This window comes from Anoplophora glabripennis, unplaced genomic scaffold (assembly GCF_000390285.2).
Source record: "Anoplophora glabripennis isolate ALB-LARVAE unplaced genomic scaffold, Agla_2.0 scaffold401, whole genome shotgun sequence".
Lineage (NCBI taxonomy): Eukaryota > Metazoa > Arthropoda > Insecta > Coleoptera > Cerambycidae > Anoplophora > Anoplophora glabripennis.
In genome coordinates, this window is record NW_019416542.1 from 149,664 (window position 1) to 175,299 (window position 25,636).

Here is a 25,636-nt window from a genome sequence, read left to right on the forward strand (position 1 = left end):
AGATTACAACAACTACTTTCCTACTTATCCTTGTTTTTTTAATTCAGTACATGACGCTGTTAAAACGCGATTCCTGCAACACGAGTCATAGATAAATGTAAACACTGTCCGAAAAACCAGAGCACATGTTAAATCATCGTTTTGTTGGTGATCCAACGGAACAGATTACAACTCAACGATTTATCGCGTACATATTTTGACGTCGCCCACAAAAAACGCAAACAAAGAAAGGTATCCATTACGCCGTAAATCAGGACGCGTCGCGGACTTTTTTTAACCCTTGCAGCCGCTGGTAGCTTTTAGGTATGAAAAATGACAGGGGGCCGCCTAAAAAACGACACCTCTCAAACTCCGATGTAGAAATGAGCGGTTTGTTACTCGTCGTGTTACTAAAAATACTCACCCGAACACATGTGCACTGGAAAACACTAATATGCCATCGCTCGAGATCATTAGTGAGTCTTTAGCTAATAGCCTTACACCGCTCCTTGTCAAAATAACGTATTAATCAACATGAGAGCAGCTCTATTTAGCTTAATATTCTCATAAAGTCTTTCTAGGCCTTTTTAGCCTCACTCGTCATTAATGTCCCTAGAACGATGAAAAATGGATTGCTTCTATAATATTTTCCCATTAAATAACATAAATTTTTCCTCCCTGAATTCTTAAATATCATTTTACAATCCAAATTGTACTGAACAATCATTAACAAAGTTAATAATTTCTTAATGTAAGTATTCACTAAGCTAAACAATATTTTAAAATAGCTATTATTTTTGTTCTACTGCCATCTTAGAATGAATACAACTATCTACTTTGTGATTTTAAAAATCAAAATAGAAATCTGGATATATAGACCATAGTTCGTCTATTTCCCGAAAGGTGGCGCACCTAATTGAAATATAGGTCACTGTATAACCATAAAATAAAAATATACGTTTATACGTTACTTTCCAAGAGGTGGCACAGTCAGTGGTAAGTTAGGTCACTATAATATTTACAAATGCAGAATACTACGACACAGCCGTTTTGTTGTTCCATTAATAGCTAATAGATGGTAGGTTCTAAACAATTCCTAATATTAAAAATGATAGTACTTACAAATAATATACGCGTACGTAATATGTTACAATTAAAAAAGATAAACAGGGATGGAGTAAATACAAAACCGTTTCATTAAATAACGTTTAGTAGTTTGTGCATTGATTGAAGGACAGAATATTTCAATCAACGGTTTGTGCTTGTCCAAGTAAAGTGCCTGCGTTTATTACTAGATGCCGCTCGAGTCGGATCATCTGTTTTACCAACCAAAATGAAAGTTAGGGCAAGTTGTCAATGACGTTTGTCAATCTGCAAAGTTCTTTAAACAAAAATACAGTAAAACGTTGAAAATTCCAAATACTAATACATGCAATGAAATGTCGTTCCGTGGGAGAGTTTTGGGATTAGTGGAAGTAGTGCTTAGAGTGCCCCCGCTATTTGTGATCGACGAAATTTTAAAAATAGGACTCGGCCTTACGGAGCTGTCGGAACATGATTTAACAAATTTTGGCGAAGAGGAGTACGAAAAAATCGCATCAGGATACAATAATGTCACTACAGGCACCATACCGTACGACCCGGTGGTTTATAGGTTCATCCTAATGTCAGTTGTCAGGCTGTTGTTCAGTACTCTAGGTTAGTATTTAGTAGCAAATTTTAATTACTATTTATTAGTCAATTTTTTTCTAAATACATATATTACGTATTTAGGAGGGCATCTTCGAAGTGTAAATTACGTACGTACGGTGGTCTGAAACATAATCACTGCATTGTTGCCATTGCATTCTGTACTATTTTACAAACAAAATTTCGTTGATTAAATTAGATGAATTTTAATTATTGTACCACAAATAATTTTCTTATATCTAAATCATGCAATGCAAATAATTATCAAAAGGTTTATTGGATGTGCAAGGTGAGAAATTTACCTAAATAAGTTAGCTACATTTTGCATAGGTAATTAATTTGAAATAATTTTGCAATATTAGTGCAGAGTCATGTATTTAAGTTTGTTTACTATGGTATTACCTACCAGAACAAGTAATACCTATACCTAGGTTACTATGTATATAATCATTTAATTACAATTTCATATTCGTCATACTTATGCAGTTATACATTGGTATACCCTCGGGTATACCTAGTCTGAACAATTTTTTTTATCTATGGTGGTGTGATGTGTAGTACCTATAAAGAAATTTTATGAGAAGAACTAAATGATATTAAAGATAAAGAGACACTGGTAATAGCATTTATTGTATTCATAAATCGGCAAATTCATTTTTATATATAATGACAAAGCTGTTACTAGATGCAGATACATATTTTTAAAATTGTCCTTAATTATCTTAGCAGTGATTAACTTTTCCATAGCGTTAATTTTCTAGCAAGGTTATCTAATACCAGTTCTTGTCTTTTCAAACATAATTACAGAAGTGTAGTAAATAATTGTTGTTGTTATATAACCCGTTATTAAAATTTAGTTTGAACGTATGAATAATCAATAATCATTAATAAAACAAATAAACTAATATGTAAGTAAGTATAATATAATTTTAAAAAAATTAAATTTCTGGATATGTACTTCATTCTGAACTGTAGGTAAATATTTCTCGGAAAAACTTCTCAGTTTATAATTCATCTAATAACATCTAATAACACGTCATTATAACTTCTGTAAATCAATAAACTACGTTACACGTGGATAAATCCCATATTTTTTATGGCCTTTTGAACTTGAACTGAATAATTAAGTGCTTCGTAACTGTTTAATAATTCAGATATTTTGCTGTAATATTGATTTGTATGTAAGTATCTATTAATATTGTGCAATATTCCGTGCAATACTTCGACAATAGACCAAGCATCGAAGTGACTGAGGAACTTAATTTTTTTAATTTATTTAAGTACCTATTCAGATTTCTGGTCATTTGTAAAATAGTATGTACTTATGTTATAATTACAGCTCATGACTGCGATTTTAGATAAAGCGCAGCTTATGTGTAAATATATGAGCTGATATCTTTTTGTTGATCACAGGCCGTAATTATTTAACCTTTAACACCAAACCATAATGCCTTCCAATCACGTAAGCCGAATATTCATTACGTCCACGCGTTTTTTTTACTATACCACATCCACCTGTAAAATATAGTCGTTATAAGAGACAATTAGTAATCTTATTTTCTGGAAATGGTTTATTTTTCTATTGAAAAATTTAGTTTTGTGGTTGCCAGAACAGGAAAATAATTATGTTGGGACCAACAACGAATTTTTTTTATAGGAGGGTAAATAAACATTGTCTTATCTAAAAGCAGTTGTTTGTCTATAAAGGTTGTTATTTCTTATGAATAATGATAACTGGAAACAGATAACAGCACTTTCCTATAGAAGGTAGGCCAAATTCAATTTTTTTTTCTTCTGTTTCTCAAAAAAATACAACAAAAGTAGTTCAGAAACGGCCCGGGATTGATTTTCAATACAGGGCGTTTTTCAATTTTGATCGTTTTCTATGATGGGTTATAATTTTTTTGTATATGAAAATATTTTACCTTCTTACAGGCGCCTTTTACAGAGTCTATTACGTAAAATTCAGTGGCGTACACGATATTTTTCAATAATTTCAGGTTTTTAAGTTGTAATCGTATATTTTTTAAGTACAAGAAATGAACTCAAAAATGTATTATTCTGTAAATCAATTGTTTATTTGATACTGCCCATTTTTTGTTCATCGACATTTCAAAATACACTTAATTGTCAAAAAAAAACATGTTTGGCGTTCAAACCTTGAAATAACTTTTTTGTGTAAATATTATGTATGAGACGTCATTTGAAAGGTAGATAGCTTCTTTACAAAAATCAAATATGTTCACATTCAAAAAAGTTATAGAACTTCATAGAAAACAGCCAAAATTTAAGAACCCCCTGTATCTCTTATGCGAATCAAGATATCGAGATGCGGTTTTCGACGTTCAATTTTTCTCTAAAATCTAGCCTGCAGGCGCGGATCCAAATGGTCTGAAAAAAAATCACAGATCAAATAGAATAAATTAAAAAACATTAAAATTTTTGTTTTTTTTTTTAGAAAAATGTTTTTTTAATTGTTTGATTGCAAAACTTGTTTTTAGAATCCGCCACTGCTAGCCTGTAACATCTCAACTACTTTTTTTCCTATCTTTTCAGAAAATATGAGACACTCTCCAAAAGTTTCGAATTTGGTCACCCTGTGCAGTCATACGAGTAAATTTTATCAGAAAGGATACTCAGGAATTTCACTTAGATTTCACTTTTCGTTCGTATTCTGCAAACGGTCTGATTAGGGTACAAAATCCATTTTTTTTCAAGTGCTGAGTAAATGTTATTACGTACAGTAAGCATTTTTTTCAGTCGTTGACGTTTAAATATGCTATAATTTATATAATTCATTATTACCAAGGTGAAGTACTGGAACGGGAGTAGCACCAAACAAGGACTTGTCAAAAAGATTAGCGTACTTTTTTTATTTGTCATGTTTTAATATTTGCTTTTTCTTATGAAAGTAAGTAATTAAGATCCATAATCACTTCTAAGCCATATGGCACATCGAGTGGCACATTCTTGTGGCCACATCTCCTGAATTATTAAAAATAAACCACCCAAACTTTATGTTTGTGTTATGTAATACCGACTAACCAAATGCATCCAAATATACGGAATTTGTGTAAGAAAAAAACATTTGATGTCCATCTGGCTGAGATTGGTCAACGGTTGCTCCATTGTTTTTTTTATCAAAATAACTTTTCTTTATGAAAACATACTTATTAGTATTCAGATAACATTAAAAGCAACAAAATTACATCCAACATTTTCGAGTGATCTTGTACAATTGATATTAGAACAGTGACATTAATAAATAAATGAATGTATAGGTACTTTTGTCAGTCATTGTTCTAACTCAAAAATATTTTTTCAACAACGTATTACAGTAATAAATATTATTGAAATCTTGCTATCTCATGTACTTAACCCATTACTAACACATTTGTATTTTGATAAGATATTATTGGTGACTATAAATCAATAATACGTCATATCAGTGTTTTGAATTTATGTACATTGTACATATGGTACAATTTGGAGGGGCACGTGAGCCATTTCGTTTAGGTACTCATACAGTAAACATTGTACATTCTCGCAAAACGTAGAGGAGTTTGCATCTGCCCACAGCTAGACCACGCTTACGCATGTCCGACACCACAGCCGAACTCTTCGTATGCGCGCTTTCTTTGATTATTAAAGGGGGAAACCACATTAGGGGGTTCAAAAAATTGGATTTTATTGCATTTTTAATATAACTATTCAAAAATACGCTACCAAAATATCAAAAAGAAATACCTATTCGTTCCGAAGTAACAAAATTTTACACCACACCTGAACAAATTACGTTTAATAAGGAAAAATTATTAACTAACTATTAGTCCAGACGGTATCTGTTTCAAGAAGCCATATTTGGGTGAATCGTATATCCACGGAGATTTTTGGCTTTTTGGCTTTCAAGTATCACGCATAAAAATAAGATCCACTTCTTATTTGTGGAAGGGCGAAATGGGCGTTGACTATTAGACGCCTTCATTATAGCCATTCTTGTCTATCACATGGATTTCTATGGCTTACTTTATCGCTCTCACGTAACTTCTGATAGACCATCGGTACTTTCCTGCACTGTATATATTTGGTTACGGTCGGATTAAACGGCGCTCAACCTGCATAGTAAATATGCGCTACTCCCACTCCATCTTGGACTGCTGCGCGACGGTAACCATGACCACAGATGTAGATGTGAGCTACTACGTTGCTAATCTATTTAATTATCCAGAGAACATTGTAAACTAAATTTTAAATATATTTTTTTACTGGTGTGGACGCACTAGCCGCCCCTGTCGCTTACCTCTTGATTAAAAACAATTTTACGATTTTAAGTAAGAAATATAATATAATTCAAAAAATGGTACACATTATTTTTTATTGAATATTTTTCTGGATAGAATTATAAAAATGAACTCGTGTGATTCGTTAACGCATTCGAGCATCGTTTCGTATCGTTTCAGCAACCAGTTGTGAAAATAATAAGTTGACAAATCTAACGCCAGCTATAACCGATTCAGATTAAAAAAAATGCCTATAATAATTGTACATTAGCATTTTGCTAATCATGGCGAATATACAGGATATTCGATCTACCAATTAATGCTGATTATTAATATTAATTTCAAGACCATTGATAAAAATATACATTTATTTTTCTTTGAATGAATACAGAAATATATTATCTTCATACTTATATAAATAAACTAATTATGATCAGATGCAATACACTAATTATTTTTTACTATTAAGGGAATACCTACCTACTTTGCTTCAACTGCAAAGAAAATGGAATTTTCGTTTACAAAACATACTTGTAAACGTAATTTACACATCTAAAATGCCAATTAAAATCATGTGGAAATTTTGGTAATTAGAAACTTGATTAATTCAACTAATTCAATTTATAAACAGTAAACCAGTAATTACTAATATCTCGAATTTGTAATCATCATAATTTATTTATTTATTTTTTTTTGATTTGCAATTAAATATTATGTTATCGTAACATTCTAGCTATGAGCCTTGTTTACATCTGATAGTTTATTAAGTAAATCTAGCAGCACTGAAGGAATTGCTCATAATTATGCAATTTCTACATTTGAAATTTTCATTTAATGGCATCACAAATCACATTTTATTTTTTTTTAGGACTGAATTACATATCCGATCGTTCATTATAATCATTTTAAAGATAATATATACTTTTATAAATGTTTGTAATAGGCATTGTGTTTTTATATTAGTAAATTAATTGTTGCAGGTTGTGCAACAGCAATATGTCTCTTCGTGTTAAGCACGAAACATCTGATGGTGGTCTACATGTACTTTATGTCGGTCGGCATGGTGTTCCTTTCCTACTGGTCCAACGTCAGCACCATGAAGCTGCTACTATCCAGCATGGAGAGCTCCAACGGCACCTTCAACATTATCCATAACATACTCTCCTTCAACTTGGAACAAATAGTAGAACACAAGCTGTGCTTTGTGCACATAGTACAGAACTACGTGTTGCAGTCGCTGTTATCGCTGATCTTTGTCAACATCCATCTCGGCCCTAGATATCCAATTTTACAGAAACTCCTACCCGCGTCGTTCCTGACAACTTCCGTTTTATTGCTGATACCTGTTCCCCATTATTTGCTTCATCACTCGCCGTTATTCGGAGCGCTGCTACCTTTGGCTTTGGTTAAGTTCGTTTTGTTCTCCTCGTTCTTGCAAATAGTCCAATCGGTGTATTCGGGGTATATACAGGCCAAGAATTTCGTTTCCAATTTCGGAATGTCGGCGCTTGTGGAGTCGGAGTGGTTAAGATTGAACGTTCCCGAAGTCCTACGAACATTTTGGATGCTGCGCTTGCTGGAACATACTGGGATATTCTTCTTGTCTGGGTACTGGGACATTGAGGACGACCATTCACCTTACTTCAGACTGCTGAAGTATTTGATGGTTACAGGGTGTGATACTCTAACGGCCGTATTGGGTATTACTAGTATCGTTTCCTACATTTGCAACTTCATCGGGAAGTTCTTCCAATGGATCTTATTAACAGACGACGAGTACGATAAGAACTTTGGCACCGTTTCTGCCATAGTGTTCTACATCCTTGCTTTACAGACTGGTTTGACTGGCTTGGAACCTGAGATTCGTTTTATTAGATTATGTAAGAACTTCTGCCTACTCTTTACTGCTTTGTTGCATTTTACTCATAACGTCGTAAATCCTTTGCTGATGAGTTTGAGCGCATCTCATAACCCTTCTTTGCGAAGACATCTGCACGCTTTACTAGTATGCGGAGTACTGGTGGCACTGCCTTTAGTACTGATGTACTTCTTGTGGTCTACGCAGGAAATGTCAACTTGGTTGCTAGCAGTAACGGCGTTCAGTATCGAGGTCATAGTAAAAGTTTTCGTCTCCCTGGCGATTTACTCGCTATTCTTATTGGACGCCAGACGGGAAACCTTTTGGGAAAAACTCGACGACTACATTTACTACATACGCGCTTTTGGTAATACAGTCGAATTCTGCTTCGGGATCTTCCTGTTCTTCAACGGGGCGTGGATTCTGATGTTCGAAAGCGGCAGTGCCATAAGAGCGGTCATGATGTGCATACACGCCTACTTCAACATCTGGTGCGACGCCAAAGCCGGTTGGTCCGTTTTCATGAAGCGAAGAACGGCTGTTAAAAAAATCGAGAGCTTACCCGAAGCGGAGAAGGAACAGCTGAGGGCGCTGGACGATGTCTGCGCCATTTGCTATCAGGAGATGCAATCGGCGAAGATCACGAAGTGCAAGCATTTCTTCCACGGCGTGTGCCTAAGGAAATGGTTGTACGTGCAAGACAGGTGTCCCCTGTGCCACGAGATCCTGCACGGGATCGATACCGAGGAACGGAGGGAAAATGGGCAAGTGGTGCCCGTAGCGGAAGAGAACAATTATGACAGGTGATAGGTTTTTTGAAATTGTGATTTAGGTTAATTGTTGCGCGGGCTAAGCTCTTGGAGCGTGGACAAAGCTGATGGAAAATAATGCACACTGATACATAAGTTATTGACTTTGAGAAAAAAGACTAATTTGAAACAGAAAAGTACGCCTGTTACTGACCTAACTCGGAAAACGTAGGTGCATGTTGCTCCGATTACCCATACTAAATAGAGATTATGACTAGATTTATAGCATAGCTATGGATATTTTTAGCAATTTAAACGTATAAAATATACATTTTATCATACAGATGGGGATTGATTACTTATTTTTCACAAAGGATCTGCTATACAGGGGATGGTTGTAGAAAGAAGTGAGACTTTTATTCCATAGCTTTGTCCTCCTAAAATGCGTATTTATTGCCAAACAATAATAAATTTATAGAAATATAGAAAGTTTAATTAATTTTAAAGAGTGTAAATAGTAGACTATTTCTTTATATATGAAATATTTCTAAATTGCAACGTATAGAGTAATTTTGACATGGGGGGCGAAACATTTTTCTTGAAATTAATTTAAAAGTTAATGTAAATATAAAAACCACTTTTTTGCGTAATTCATAAGACTTTTTTTTAAATCTTGAACAAAATTATTGAACTTACCTGTTAATGCAAATATTACTATATGCATTTTATTGACAATTTATAAAAGGTCTGTATGACCCATATTATTTTTGTCAATAGCAATTTTATTAAAAACTACAACAAAATAGAAACTATATGCTAAATACAAAAGTGGATTAAACTCATAAAAAATGATTCAAAAACAATATTTAATAATATACTTTTAGCACTTTTCTATGTACATCATAAATTTATTTAGAATTGTTGAAAGGATGGCAATTGAAAAATGCTTGCAATAAAAGTCCTCATCAGTGTATAAAAACATAAATAAGAGGGAGAACATATTTATTTATTTTACTGACGGTTTCAAGAAAAATATATTTTCTCTGAAAAAATCCTATGCATGGATTGGTGCTACTTAAAACTCTCTAGGCCCAAAATTCGTAAAGATGCAAAAATTAGATTTTTAGTAAAGTTAAATCCAGACTCTATACCTGTGTATATATTAAGGAAATATCTTTATTGACTTTATTAATTTTTTTAAGAAAAATATGGTATCAAAATATATGATAATGTAATTATAGCTACTCGAAAGAGGTCAATCTTAATAGTCATCGTCATTATAGTAATATAGATTTTAAAATGGACAATACCAAGTTATTTTTGTTTACACTGGTCAATTAAAGGATTCTTTTACATTTTTATAGATGTAAGGATAACCTCGAGAGCTTTGAGGGCAAAACTCTTCGTATATAGTCAAAGGAAATAAAAAAATCAGGGCTCGTGATTCTTGTTTAAAAATTTTTGTTTAGTTAATTCGGTTAAGGACTAAATAGTGACTCAAGTTATGTGTGAAAAGGGTAATTTTTTGTTATATTTCATGTCAAGCAAAACATTTTTCTTTATTATACACATAACTTATCTTTTATACATTTTTTTTTTATAAGGTTTACTATTTCTGAGTACTATTTTTTTTCGTTATATAAAATTTGACGACTTTTTTTTTCAAAGTCAATAAGAATAAAAAATATAGTTGCCTAGTGTATATTTTTACGTAACCGATAATTGTGAAATCTACATCATGTGTATATATTATGGAAATGTGCAAGAAACTGAAAGCTACTGTTATTTTTTTTGTAACATATATTTTTTTTAATTTATGAGGTATACTTATAAATCTCCACTATTGTGCACTCCTTGAAACTGTCCTTACGTATTTATTATAGAATTAAAAATAATAAAAGATATTTTAAGTTATACACCTTACTTATTTATATTCTAGTTAAAAATCAGATCTTTATAGTTGGACAATAAATAATAATTTGAAACCCTACAATTTGTTAATGTCCTTACTACCGTCATTCGGTCGGCTCGCTCGAAGTTGGCCTTGACCACTTCGTAATAGCGCCCATCACTAAAAAAAAAATATCCTGAAGAAGACCTTCCCAGATACAAAATCCTAAGTAGCATTTAAATTGTATGAATTCCAGCAGCAAAAATAGTGATAGTGACAATCTTGAAATGAAATGAACTGAACATGAAAAGCAACGAGAAAAAAAGGGCCTTACCTTAGACACAGGCATTTCATCTTTAGGCACTTCACCCTGAGTGTATCGATAGCCTTTTGACTCTTGTCTGAAAACCTCAAATTATCTGGGTCCCATCGCAATTCAATTCGTTCTAAATTCAGACAATTCCTGGCTATTGTGTCCATAAGTTGGTCGACCAAAATGTTAATACCCAGTCGTTCTTGTGTACCCAACACTAATATCCTGAAACAATGATTATGCAATTTTCGCACGCTTTGGCTAAATATTGGTTGCCTACACATAATTGTTTAAAATAAACTTAATAAAATTAATATCTAATAATCCACATTTACATTTATTTTTATTAAAAATAAAGAAAAACGCGCCTAGAAACAAACTGGATTCGTTATCTCTACACTGTTGAATTTAATTCTTAATAAAATTAGGGGCCTACTTTGCATTCGTCAAAATCGGTAAAACGGTCTGCCAAAGGGAATCGGTGATGTGCGTCATCCCAGACAATCCTAAACCCCACAGCTGGTGTCCATGTTTGCAAAGGAACTTATAAATAGCTTCTTCTGACAAGTTGTCGGAACTATCTAAATCTAAAGCAACCTGTTAATCAAACGAATTTGTTAATAAAATTACCTCTACACGGAAATATTCACAAATGTCTTTAACAACAACATACTACCAGACAACACATTATATTGTATGTATGGTTGCATAACTGTGAACTAAATTATGGAAAAATCTATATACCAAATTCCTTGCGTTCCCAGCCTCCATCCACGTCTTCAGCACGGAATCATTGAGTCCATTCAACTGCCCAGCGCTGAGAAATCTCAACCCCGGCAACCTGGTTAACATGTCCTGCAAACTTTCTGTGGACAAGTCGGTACCGGTGATGTCCAGCTCTTGCAGAGAACACTTCTCCCACTCCACCTGCATCAGATACTCGCTGTGCAGATCTAGAAAGGAAATGACCAAAAAACAAATAGAACTTTGCCTTTTCGATTTTTAGGTGTACTTTACTTGTTCCATTCATAAGCAAGCACCTCAACCTTCTGCTTCTTTGGAAAAGGGTCTTCAGCGTGGATCCCGTGACTTTGTTGCAGAAGTTTACTGCCAAGCATTCCAACTGAAAAAAATCAATGACTGTTACCATTTACAACAATATTTCGTCACCTACCTGTATACAATTTGAGCTGAAAGCGTCGATATGACTGTCGTCCACGAAGTTAATCCCGTACAAATTGATCACCCTCAAATTCGGCGTGGCAGACTTCAATTTGTGTACGTTAATAACCTCATAAATTTCTTCCTCCTCTTCCTCTACCTTTTCGTAAGTCCCGATCAAGTGCAAAATCTCCAAACCGTTGATAAAGTTGTATATCTTCCTCATAAACCCTTCCATGAAGATGACTTCGGAAAGGCATATACAGAGGTACTTTAACTTGGTGGGAAACGCCTGAAGTTCGCTGAAATCATGCAACTGCATGGCAGTAGAGAAATCCAACAACATGTGGGTCAAATTCGGGCACTTATTAGCTAACTCGTGGAGCACCGTGTGGGTGATCAACTCTATTGGCAACTCTATGTACCTTAGAGACGGTCCGAACCGGATACTGATGAGAGCCAAGAGGGACTCCAGGGATCCGACGTGGAGTCCCGATATTTCCGGACGTAGGGAAACATTCTTCCATAGCCTGGTGTCGTAGGCGATGAGCCGCCATCGTTTGCAAACCCTTGCCATGCGACATATTTCCTTGTGGGAGAGGTAGCTGAAGATGTGAAGGAGGACCTTGTCTGGCAGTTTCTCGATTGTCTGAAAGAGAGAAAGGAATTATTTTATATTGAAAATGTACCCGCATACCTTCATACTGCTTCGCAACCCAGTTGAAACAGTTTTAAATAAAACTTTACATATGGCTTGCGAGAAATTAACATCAAAGAGAAATGATGTTTGAATTTGAAAGCTCGGTAAAAATAGTACAATTTCCAGTTTCAGAGTCATACGTATAATGTGTTTATGTTTTAAAATATCAGTGTAACGAATGATATAGAAAATCTGCGGACGTAAGCTATGGAAATCTTGGAAAATATTGGGTACAAAGTTGTTTAAATTACAAAAGGAAGTTATGCAATAGCAAGCGCTACTAAATGACGTTTTTAGTTTTCTCTCTTTGGGATGACGATATACATAAAGTTAAATAAATTTATCACTCTAACTTAGTTGACCCAATTTCATTAATATTTTTTATATGTCATGTGAAAATCCCCTTTTTTTTCTAAGCGACTTTTGCTAGAACAGTTTCTCAACATATAAAGATAGATATAAAATATGTATAGAGAAGTTAAGCACTAGCAGATCAAGTCTGTACTGATTTTGTAAGTGTTTTTGTTGCAGTTATGAAAAAATAAATAAATATGCACTAAAAAAATAGATATAATTCTGAATTTTGAGGAAGCTCGGAAAAATTTTTGTCAATAATGAATATAAAAATGAAGTAACGTCAGCAAGCAGAACAAACCATTTGTATCAATAATAAATAATATAAATAGTGTATCATGTCTTCCATGATAAGGCTATTAAGAACAGCAACAGACTTGATCTAACCTGTCTTTTTTGTATACATATTGTTTTATATCTTTTGAACGGGAAAGAGGCATTTTAATTAAAGTTGTTAGTATATTATGCATTGTTATTCACGAGGATGAAGTTTAAGACACGAGCCGTAGGCGAGGATCTTAAATCACCCGACTTATAATTATCATAAAATAAGAGTTGATGAAGTTAATCAAAATCTAGAAATTTTGGAAACATTCTATTAACAGTTGATACAAATTGATACAGGATGCAAATGTATGTGATTAACATATTCAAAGAAAAAAATACCTATAACAGTAAATCCATATTATTTAAAATGTGTCAAATTTGGTAGGTAGGTACCTATTTGATTTTTAAAACGTTTGGTATTATTTTTCAAATAAACAGGGTGTTAATGATTTTGTCTGTCAAACAAAAAATATTTGACGTAGATTAAGGTAGGTAGGTATCTTGGGTTAATGATGTAACTAATTATAAGCAAAAATTTGGTACACAAATTTGCCAACCAGTAGCGGAGACGCTAGGAAATACGTCACTTAAGAACTCTAGAGTTTCGATACTACTGAATGTTTCGGAAAGTAGGTACATTTAATTCCGGTAACTAACCATTTTAGAGTTAAGTTAGGCCCGGTACTCTGAGTCTCGGTTAAGCCTTGGTTAAGTAATCGCGTGATTAGACTGTACATATACTGATTTATTTTATAGAAGTATATTCAGTCTAATCGCCTGATTAGTTAATCAAGTCTTAACCGAGACTGAAAGTATCGGGCCTTAGAATTTAGTATAATCCTGCGAACTAGCTGACTTTTTGTTAGAAATTCAATTTTAAATACCTACAAATACAATAAGAAGTCAAAAAACTAGTTGGCTTAGCAATATTAACTTTTTAGGGGTTACTATTTTTCAGAAAATTAAAAATAAATTCCTGCAACATTATTTTTTTTGGGCTTTTGATACATTGTACTTAAAATTGTATTTCCAAAAAAAAATGTTATGTTTTTAACACCAAAAGTATTGAAATTCTCGTTTTAATCCAGTATGTCGTAAGCTTATATTAATTTTAAAAATACAGAGTTCATAAATTATTACAAGTCGCGCGACCAGTAATTTTGTTTGGGACAGTAATTTTATTTCTTTCAGGTTGGCAAACAAATTTCGATAAAATTAAAGAAATAAGATCAAAATTATATTAAACCATAATATTCTGTGATTGGTGTAATTTGCCACGAGATTCTATTCAACCAATCAGCGATCGCATTATCTCAAACGTATTGTAACGGCTTGTCATTGACCATTGCAAACGAATCGTTAATATTGTTGACGTCAAAATTCAAGGGATTTTCGTTATAGTTAGTTACGATGTCAATTGGAACCTGTAAATCTTAAAACACAGGACCGTATGCACTTCTCCTGAAATTGTAAACTAGTCCGCCTGATATATAAACTAGTCCACCTGATGTAGAATTGACGGCGGCGCGCTGGTCATCAAAGCAAACCTGTATTGGTCCACTAGGTCATAAATATTTTTTTGTATGGTTCACGGGTTCACTTAGCTTTGCCACTTTGACAGTGCCGTACAGAGCATTGCTTGGCGGGGTATTTTGTTAGTACAGTACGTATTATTATTTATTAGTCGATATTATTATTTGTTCATATCGTAACCAGTAAACGGTAACAGTTATTAAAATAAATGTTATATGTAATTATCTAGTAATTTAGCGTGGCTCTCTAGAGACTCTTTGAAGTGGAGGATGACGAAATAATTCGGGAAAATCCCCAAATAGTGGAACCGGTTTTTGTCGAAAGTATCGAAACAAACTCAGTGTTTAAAAACAAAGATTTACACGTGAAAAGTCAACGTATTTTATTAAATATATATGAATGTTTGAAAATTGAAAATAATGAACAATACGATAAAAAAGTTAGGAAAGAGATTAACGAATTAACTGAGATATCCAAAAATGGCCAATTTATCGCGTAATTAAAGAAACGGTACAAAGAGGAAACGGAAAATTATTTTACCAGAATGCGGCGCATAATTAATAATATGTAAGTATAAAGAAAATAAAGTTCCTACTTTAAACATGATTCGAGATAAATTCAGCGATTATCCTGATTATAATTATAAATCTTTAGATATTTTACGACATGCTTTATTACAATGCGATTTTAAACATAAAAAACTTGACAATCGTATGGTAATTATATGGTAATATAGCTCGGAATATAGTATATCTAGACGAGACAGGGCAAAATTTTTATGGACGTCTATGGATTCCGTAGAATTTATGAATTAAATGTTTTTATGCGGTTCCAATTGAGANCGTTTTTATTTGAACGCTCGTTATTAAATGTATATGAATGATTGAAAATAGTGAACAATGTGATAAAAAAGTTAGGAAACGGATTAACGAATTAACTAAGATATCCAAAAAAAGGCCAATTTATCGCGTAATTAAAGAAGGATTGATCACGATACAAAGAGGAAACGGAAAATTATTTTACCAGATGTAATGCGGCGCATAATTTATAATATGTATAAAGAAAATAAAGTTCCTACTTTAAACATGATTCGAGATAAATTCAGCGATTATCCTGATTATAATTATAAATTTTAGATATTTTACGACATGCTTTATTACAATGCGATTTTAAACATAAAAAACTTTACAATCGTATGGTAATTATATGATAATACAGCTCGGAATATAGTATATCTAGACGAGACAGGGCAACATTTTTCTGGACGTCTATGGATTCCGTAGAATTTATGAATTAAATATTTTTATGCGGTTCCAATTGAGATCGTAACAACTATACCAGTACCAATTGTGCATTGCTGGGTTGCCTAAACTCGGTGGTCACCTGGCTTGTAAACATTTATGAACGCTCTGTAGTGCCTAAAAAATAGTTAGTTTTTAGAATAAAATGAAATATGTATATCCTTTTTATTAAAACGCAACCGAAACTCAAATTAAATGCACTTATCCATTTGTAAAATATTCAGTTGTGTCCAAATTCGAAGTCTTATCTTAATAATGGAGTTTCTCAGTGTATCCGCCAACAGCTGACAGATTTAAATAACTCAGCAATTTGTTTTACCATAATTAGTTGTCATTAGCCTAAGTTGCATCTACGTTAAATATTTTAAGAGAATCTAAACACCTAAATGTATGTTTTGTTTTAAATTTCAACGCTCTGTATCTGGAATAGGTAACGTCAACGGACACATATTTAAAAAAACTTTTTTATTGATTTATGACGTAGAATCCACCATTAAAGTTTAGCCCAGTTAGCCCCTGTATAAACGTCAAATGTCGCTTAAACGATTTTTTTCTTGGCCTCTTTTCAAATGTCAAGCCTGAGTTGTTTATCTTTCGCACAATGCCTTTTCTTTTAGACGTGCAAATGAAAACTAACAACGATTCACAAAGTATCGAATAATTACCATTTTTCAAATTAAATCTAAATTTTCGTACTCGAACTACAATCGTACCCGCGGCTCTATTTATAAACGCAGCGGAACTTTCCCCACATCAAACACAGGAAAATGCAATCAATCCCAGCTTTGTAAAATCAAATCGCAGCCACTAATTAACACCTAAAAGCGAAAAACGGATAAATAGACTTATTTTTAGTCGTACCGTCCCGGCGAACGGGCTCTTCGCCGCCGTGCCGTCGGTCAAATAGACCTGGGAGGCCTCCAGGGCCAGCTGGCCCCACACATCGGGAGAAACGTCCATATTTCAGCACAAATCGAAAATTGCAAGCACCAACATTAATTAACAAACACACCCACAAGAGATACACAGGCGCGCGAATATATTTTCTTTACGTAACGCAGGCTGTTCTAAGCCGCATTCTCTTTGAAAACGGGCATTCTAAAAATACCCTAAAATGCCGGCCAGACGTAGACGGCCCGGCTGGATTTTGGCCATCGAGCTTCGGATTAAGAAAACAATGGAGATGATTTTGTTTTTACTTTATATTGTCTACAGCACCTACATGACACTGAAATATGCATGAATTATTTAGAAGTACCTTGGTACTTGCTTTTTATATACCGGTTAAAACGTATAAATTTGTGTAGGCAAAGCAAAAAAAGTGCATACTTTCAAAGAAACTTCGTTACATTAAAGAATGCCGGTTTGATAGATTTAATCCTTGACATATTCATATTACCTCTTTTCTTGTTATCTCAGTTCTATATTTACAATTTTCTTCACTACTCTCTTCCATTACTTCTTGTTTTTTTACCAACGAAAATGAAAAACGAACAGAAGACATAATTTTAACCACATTGCATTACACTTTGATGAACAAACTCCTTCTTGAGATGTAAATTCCACTGCGTTGGTTTTTCAACTTCATTTTTATGACATTCTATATTTAAGCACCTGATTTTTAAATTGTTTGTGGTTTACATACAATATACCCCACTCACTATCAGTTCCATCTCACTTTATTTGTTCCTGTTCCATTCAAAATCATTTGGTTTTGAGAACAGATTATTTATACGTATAGAGTGAGTGGCCTTTCAGTACTTATACTTTCCGGTAATGAAAGGGGCGGTTATTTTAAGGGAAAAAGTTCCTATGAATATTTGCCCTAAGGGGCTTAATGTTAGAAATACAGGATGTTAAATGGCATCTTCGCAAATATCTCGATAGATATTTGACATAGTTTAATGAAACTTGACCTGGTTTCCTAAATTTCCGAAAACTCCAGAATTACCGATTTTTCTAATAAACAAGATAATTTTTTATGTAAATTCAATGAATTTTTATTTTTCTTTAATTAAATTGGCAGCTCAAACTTTATTAATCTTTGTTAAACATTTTTCGAGATATTTTTGCGTACCTACCTATTTGTGATATATGACCTATTGATCTGTTTTAATAATTTTTGACAGTTTCTATTTTGTTTTTGCCCTTTTTCATTAAAGATAAGTATTGTATAATATTTATTTTATTATTATTTTTCGCTCAAATATAGGTACTCCTTAAATAAGTTCTTCACGTAAACTCGTATTTGGTGCACTTGTACCTAAATCAGAGTAAATATCCTCATTACTGAGTGAGTCTAAATGTACTTATATTAATTTCGAGTAATTTGAAGGGACCATGAAGATGGCACCATACATATTGCGTCTGTAATCTCGACCACAGTTGATAGGGGCCGGTTAGATGCTCCAGAAAAGCGTGATCGTCAGGAGAACAGGCCTTAACCGGCGGCGCTGGATCTCAGCAGTCGGGTCTCAGCCAGGACAGGAGAAGGCCCCGTGAAGTGAATTAATTTCAACACTGTATATTCTAATTAATCAGGCATCAGTGATTTATTTTTGCACTCAATACTTAGTTAATTAAAAACCAAGTCTGAGTGTGACTCAATAATAGTTAAATTTAAATCATATTAGAGAAAAAATCAACACTAAATTGATTTCATATACTCAGAATAGAGTCCTAAAAGCCGCTCAATTGATAGTTAGCAGTAACTCGGACTTGAGTAAAACTCTCACTCATTTCTAATTCAATAGTTTCAGTCAGTTATACTCATGCTAATAGAGTGAAAAGTTCACTCAATCTGGTGTGGATAGAAATTGATATATTATCAATTGATTTTGAAAGAAATTTGAGTGATTTTTGTTTACAGTGTATGACCGTTTTCCTAAGCGTGATCGCAAATTTTTGATTTCTCAAATTCTTGTTTTGTAATATACCTAATATTTGTGCTCGTTTTTGGCAATAAAGTTTGTAAAACTGTTCTAATATTAAATATCTCTAACTATGGAAACAGACCAAAACAAACTTGTCAAAAATATTTAAAAACGAAGACTCATTGGTTTAGAAGACGAAAACACATAGATTTTCGAAACGTCAACAACTTTTTAATGTGAACGATTACAGTGATCTTAATTTTATATTTATTTTTTCAATGATGAGATTTTTGGTTAAGCATTTGAGCAAATTAATTACGTTCTTCTTGAAATTACTGAAAAAGTGATATTTATATTCAATGTATATTTCAACATTAACTATTTCTAAGAAGGAGAAGTATAAAAAAGATTAACTGATTCTCTTTTATTTCATGATTACGGGTCTAAATTTGATTTTTCGTTAGAATTTTTTTATTCATACCTAAATCATATAATGTTATTACAATTTGTCATTGTTCCCTTAAACTATTGCAAAATTTCATACGAAATTATCAATTATAGCCTTTGTTTTTTTGTAGTAACGCCAAATAGCATGGAAAACCCATAAATTCATTAGGGGTATTAATAGAACGAACGGTCTTTGACTTAACGGTCTAGGAAATCACATTTCATGTGCTTTAACAACCATTAAAATACGTTATCCATAAATATCTCTGACAAATATAATAAACGTTACATTTTACGAGCATATATACGGTTTGCAGCGTTTGTTTTTATAAACAAATTAGTACTACTAACTGTTTGTCGATATTTATACAATTCCTCTGACAGTCTACGTTATGGGATTATAGTTTCTCTGGTTGAGTTACTCAAAATAGTAATAATATTTATTGTAATCGAAGAGTAACACAAACCATGAAATTTCGATGAAAATATCAATAAATTTTCACCAGGATAGAGAGAAAGAAGCAAGGAAGAAGCGCTATGAAGAAGATATTATTTTTGAGGCGGCAAAGCCAAAGAGAGGAGGCGTTTCTAGAGTTTAACTGAATTTGTGATGTAAAATACTCATATACATGTGGAAGTAAGGCTTAAATCTTTCGTTATAATACAATTTAATTGCAGTGAAGTATACAAAAAAATTGAACTTACAATTAAATGAGGAATATTTGTTTTCCTTATTTTTTATTTTAATGTGTGTGAAATAATTGTAGATTTACTAGACCAGGAAATATAGAGTTGGACGCGAGTTTCGGCAAGCTGAATTTATCACTATAGATGCTAAATATTATGTACAATAATAACATATTAGTTTCCACAGTCATAAAAATGGGGGGGAAGATGGTTTACAGGGTGGTCAATTGTATAATTTTTACGTAAATTCACGTTTTTCGCTTATAACTGTTTTCCGTTCATTTCCACGAGAAAACAGTAAAGTACTTTTTTTCATCTTCAAAAGACCTACAAAACTAGCCCACGAGCATCAAAACATATTGATTAGATCAAAAGTTATAAATAAAATAAGTTTATTTATGACTTTTGAATTAAACATTATAAACTGTGTTATTATTACCAGAACGTTTTGGCATCGCATCCTCTCATTCCTTATCACTATCTAATAACTCACACGAAATCTGGAATCGGTAATAGTTTACAAGTTATGGCCTTATAAACATTAACTAATTATTAGTCTGGACGATCCCGATTTTTTTCATGGTAAATTTCATAACAATACATTGAAATCTATCATTTTTTTTTAATTTTAAATTTGCAACCTGGAATTTTTTTTTATTTTTTAACCTTGCAAAATGAAATATACGACGCACGAGCGTGATATAGTTATATATTATTACATATTCGGCTTATGCAAAGAGCTTTAAGTTAAAAAAAATCGTCAAGATTCGTTGAAAAACAACGGAGTTACAGGCCTCTCAAATATATTATTTTCAAGCGAATTTCGCTTATTTAACGGCAGGACTATGAATATTATCGTCATTTTCTTCGGACTCGCTGTCGTTCGCTTTAGCTTAGCAATATTTAGCATCTATAGTGATAAATTCAGCTTGCCGAAACAAAGTCGAGAAATGGTAATTTCTCAGCTTATTTTCCTGGTCTATTACGTTGAAATTCCGTATGTTTATATGGATGGAAATTATGGATTAATTATTTTCAATAACACAGGCACACAAAAAAAAAGTCCAAACCCAAGAGACCCATATATCATTTCCGAAGGATTTCGATACGCTGAACACGATCCTGCAGTCAAAATTCGTGACTTCCCGATGAATTTCGGAAAAAAGTGAAATTTTTGAGTGAAAACTGGCCCAAATATGAATCAAATCTAATATTTTTCTAAATTTTGTCCTAATACATCATTTTCTTTGTATTTTGGGGTGCTGATGCCATTAGTAAAATTTACCCATAACTTCTATTTCTCAGGAAATCCATTATTTGGGTAAAAATTGGCCCAAATATCATCTTATATATTACGGCGGCAACTTTGGAAATTCATGTGTGGCTATGTGGGAGGAAATAAAAAAAATTAATATTATGCTATATAATTGTTCATTTTGAATTAAATTTCCAATTCGGGATCAAATGCTTGTTTTCACTCACGAAAAACGGCATTTCGTCTCTTGGTACAAGAGTTTTTACTGAACTTCTGAAAGAATATTTACTCGAAGTGCACCAAAAACGAATGTTATTGGAAAATAAAAACATTAAATGCTACGTTTTCATTTTCTAAACACATAAACATACTAAGATTGTTTTGAAATTGAATTTTATTTATCATTTGTAGCCAAACTGGCACTGTTATCTCAATTATAATAATAGAATTTTAATTAGTTATTTCTGAGTTAGTTATTTGCATTCCACAAAACGTTTATTCGATTTGTTGACAATATTGCCTCAATTTCTGTCGTTTTTTTAGCAGCGCACTGTATGTAAAATCCAAGACAGCTTCTTTATAGAGAACTCAGCTTACGATTATGTGAAAGGAAAAGTAATTAGTTACCAATTTTTTCGTTAATGCTTACTAGCTCAATATAAGACAATTAGAAGTTAGAACATTCCACACTGAAGTTAGAACATATGATAATTCCTGTTACTTACGAGCTTCTTGGAACGTCTGAAGCTGCTGGTCAAGTCGTCCCTCACGATGGCGGCCCCGATGTCCAAAGTGCCCCACGCGTCCATTTCCGACAGCGCATAGGCCGCCAAAAAACACAGAACTCAAACCTTGAAACTTTCTCGTTGAACCAAATCCACACACCGCCGATCGCCCAACGCAAAGGTAGCAACAAATCGACGCCGGCTCAAACAATCCTCGTCTTGCAATAAAATTCATGTATGAGCTAAAATAGTAGGCCGGGGCCGGGCATTTGACGAATGAAATGGGTCTTGTCTAATGGCTAAGGCATTCATTGGCAACTGCATAAATGCCTTTGAGCGAAGTTCTAATTAACACACATGCGGTGACTGGCCAAACTTATTTAGCCCGTCTGGAAGACGGCTGCGGCGGAAAAAAATCGGGTTCAGTGAAATACGGTCGAGAAAATACGCTTCGTTAAAAAGCGCGCGGGTAGCGGATGGGTATTTCGCTTGCGAAAAAACTGATAAAATGTAAACGTCGAAATTACTATTATCGTATGTTTAGACATGGTGTCAATTTAAACATCTTTGGAAATAGTAGAAGTGAAGATAACCACACTCGCAGTCAGTGGCGGCTCTTCACTTCCATGTCAAGGAGGGTGGACAAATTTAGGTACAATGGTACAAAGTATTGAAAAAAAATCAAATGTAATTGGGTAGTTTTATTTTATGTACTATTAAAATATAAGGAAAATATGCTCAACATTATTTTTTACAGTGAAAGCCCATTCTTCTGCTTTTGTTCGAAACAAACTTTTCAATTACTTATTCATTAAAATTTAGTATTTCTCGCACCACTGACTTTTCAATAGAATGCATTGCAAGTGTTAGTCTATCTTTACAATCTAATTTAAAATTTTACAGTTTTTTTTAAAAAACATAAACAATGCCTACTACACTAAACATATTACGTTCAATAAGAAAAAAAGCGGTGAAAAGCTATTATTTGGTTACGGTCGGACTATAGAGAGACCGAACCGCTTACTAAATATGCGCTACTCCTCTTCCATCTTTTACTGCTGCGCGACGGTAACCACGACCACCGTTGTAAACACTAGCTATGAAAAGCCGTCGTATTCAGTTTTACAAACGAATTTTGCAAGTCGAGTTAATTTATTACAACTTCGCGATGATTTTCTAATTACCTTGGGTTGTTTATTGGCTATTTCTTAGTAGCAACGTGTTTTGTTATAAATTCCAGATAGTTTCAGTACCTCTTTAAGGTAAATATGTTACTTGTATAATGCGTCTGCATTTAAATGATTCTATAAATCTCTCTAACAGTTAGAATAACTACATTTTACATCAAAATATTAAAGATTATGCATTAAATATTGACAAATTCTACATTTTTTTTGTATCACAATCCTTAAAATTTATTGACATTATATTTGTATTACAAATTTTGTAATATACATGCTTTTATTATTTTACATATTATCTTTAGGATGTTATTTACTAAATTTAAAAAAGTATAATTTTTGTATCCGAAAAAGAGTAGTTTCAAATAAAAAACCTAACGATGAGGGTTTTTTTATGGAAAAACAAATAAATAATATATTTATTTTTGTTTAAATTTGTATATTACTTAATTAAAACTATAAAGAACAAATGTTCGGTAATAATAATGTAATTTTTTAAACTTGCAGCATCGAGCAAGAATTAGGGGGAGGAGGTGCCCCCCCAGCACCCCTGGCTACGACTATGCTATATTATATATGTATATTGATTCACCCCGTATTACAAACAGCTGTAAAGTCATAATTGATGTTATAATTACTTGTTTATGTCATTTACTATGTTGTTTAAATTTTGGCACACAAACAGACCACACATTTATTATGATGTAGGTATTTCATTCTAATTATCCAAGATTTACTTACATTCACTTCAGTGATGAATAGAACAGATATTAATTTGGGCTTACTATTTAAGTACATCTATAACATATATTTTCAGTAAATTTTTCAGGTAAATTACAATCGTAATCTAAATATAAACTATTCTTAAATTACTATCTCATTTCTTTTTTAACACTTGTGTTTCCAACTTCGAAACTTTGTTTATATCCTTCAGCGCAGCTACATCAGCTGCCAAGTTATCTACTCCTAAATTACTTACACAAATTATTTTTTACAAAACATTAAAACTGCTATTAAACATGGATAAATAGATATATTCATCAAATTGAGTTAAGAATTAAGTAGAATCTTGAAATTTTAGATATGATGTCTCACTTGTAGTTATACTTTACATTGATACAGAAAACAATGATGTATCTTGAGTTGCCTAACAAGCTTGCTATTAAAAGCAAGTGCATACGATATAACTTCTCATGAGTTGACACATTCAATGAAAGTATTAATATTTAGGTACATGATATTTAACCTCACCTAGACCAAGGACATTTAAATAAATGTCCTTGACCTAGACTAGCCTAACTTGCATAGATCATATTTTCCAAAATTCCTTCTCTTTATTTGCAAACTCCGCCCAGTAACGCGTAGTTTAAGTCTATCCAATTTGGGAAAAAAGCGCCTATTGGAATATGGATTTGCTATGTGTGCTATTAGCCAAATTGCTGCCCACCCCAAGCAGCATATGGTTCTACGCTCGAATTACAAATGCAAATTGAGTCTAAAACGCTCTTTGAAAACTTCTCCCCATAAAGTTTAAAATTTTTCGCATCTTATTAATCTCTACCCATTTATTAATTATATAAAGCAATGGTTGTTACGTTATTCATCTCCTACAGATTTATAAGCAAAAATTATCTTGCGTAAATTGTAAAATACCACAGTGACTTTATAAAGGTAAGTGACGACGATGGTGCAGCATTTTGATTGGTAGGTACCACCATGTAACGGGGAGTATCAAAATTGACATTTGGACTTGATATGCAACTCTTAACTGTTTGTTAATGTATTGTTGGTTGCCTAACTTATAAATTTATTAGAGCAGATGTACTTAACGTATTTCTAATTTTGTGTTAGGTATCCATCCATGTATGTGATCTGGCTATCGATTACTATACTAGCATATTAGTTTTATTTTGTTTTCACTTTGAGTTCTATCAAAAAAAAAATTAAATGGGTATAAGCAAAAAACATTGTTGCGGCGACTGACTGGCGTTTTTGTTTATTATTTCTAAATTTGTTCAGAAAACAGTTTGATGCTCATACAGTTTTGTGTCGATTAAGAATTAGTTTCATACAGTTTCCAATTTCAGAATGAGAATCAAAACAAAGCTATTATATAGGTACCTCTTCTAACATTTTATGTTTTCTAACTATCTACAAGCTAGAATCCTATATTTCTATTATTGATAAAAATAAATATTATTGTTCTGTTTTCAACATTAAATTAAGGATATTTGCATAGGCGTGTACCTATTGAAATTAATCTTCTTCCCTGGGTATACCTATTTTTCATTTGTCAAATAAATCAGCCAAACTTACTTGAACGCTGGCATATT

The 25,636-nt window shown here is 32.9% G+C and overlaps 2 protein-coding genes across 3 annotated transcripts; one reads left to right on the forward strand and one right to left on the reverse strand.

Annotated features, from left to right (window-relative positions):
• The first annotated feature begins 1,318 nt into the window (after positions 1-1,318).
• LOC108910895 (protein TRC8 homolog) lies at positions 1,319-9,859 on the forward strand. Its single transcript, XM_018715640.1, has 2 exons — positions 1,319-1,677; positions 6,929-9,859. Exons 1-2 carry the CDS (start codon positions 1,419-1,421, stop codon positions 8,611-8,613), a joined length of 1,944 nt encoding a protein of 647 aa, XP_018571156.1. The 5' UTR covers positions 1,319-1,418; the 3' UTR covers positions 8,614-9,859.
• A 311-nt stretch (positions 9,860-10,170) lies between these two features.
• LOC108910896 (F-box/LRR-repeat protein 2) lies at positions 10,171-22,439 on the reverse strand. 2 transcript variants are annotated; one of them, XM_018715642.2, is made up of 7 exons: positions 22,123-22,439; positions 11,934-12,569; positions 11,777-11,882; positions 11,504-11,712; positions 11,196-11,356; positions 10,781-10,984; positions 10,171-10,626 (listed from the first exon to the last, which is right to left on the reverse strand). In XM_018715642.2, exons 1-7 carry the CDS (start codon positions 22,204-22,206, stop codon positions 10,491-10,493), a joined length of 1,536 nt encoding a protein of 511 aa, XP_018571158.1. In that variant the 5' UTR covers positions 22,207-22,439; the 3' UTR covers positions 10,171-10,490. The 2 variants fall into 2 exon arrangements, with proteins under 2 accessions (XP_018571158.1, XP_018571157.1); XM_018715641.1 differs by lacking the exon at positions 22,123-22,439 and adding an exon at positions 16,997-17,217.
• Between the last annotated feature and the right edge of the window lie 3,197 nt (positions 22,440-25,636).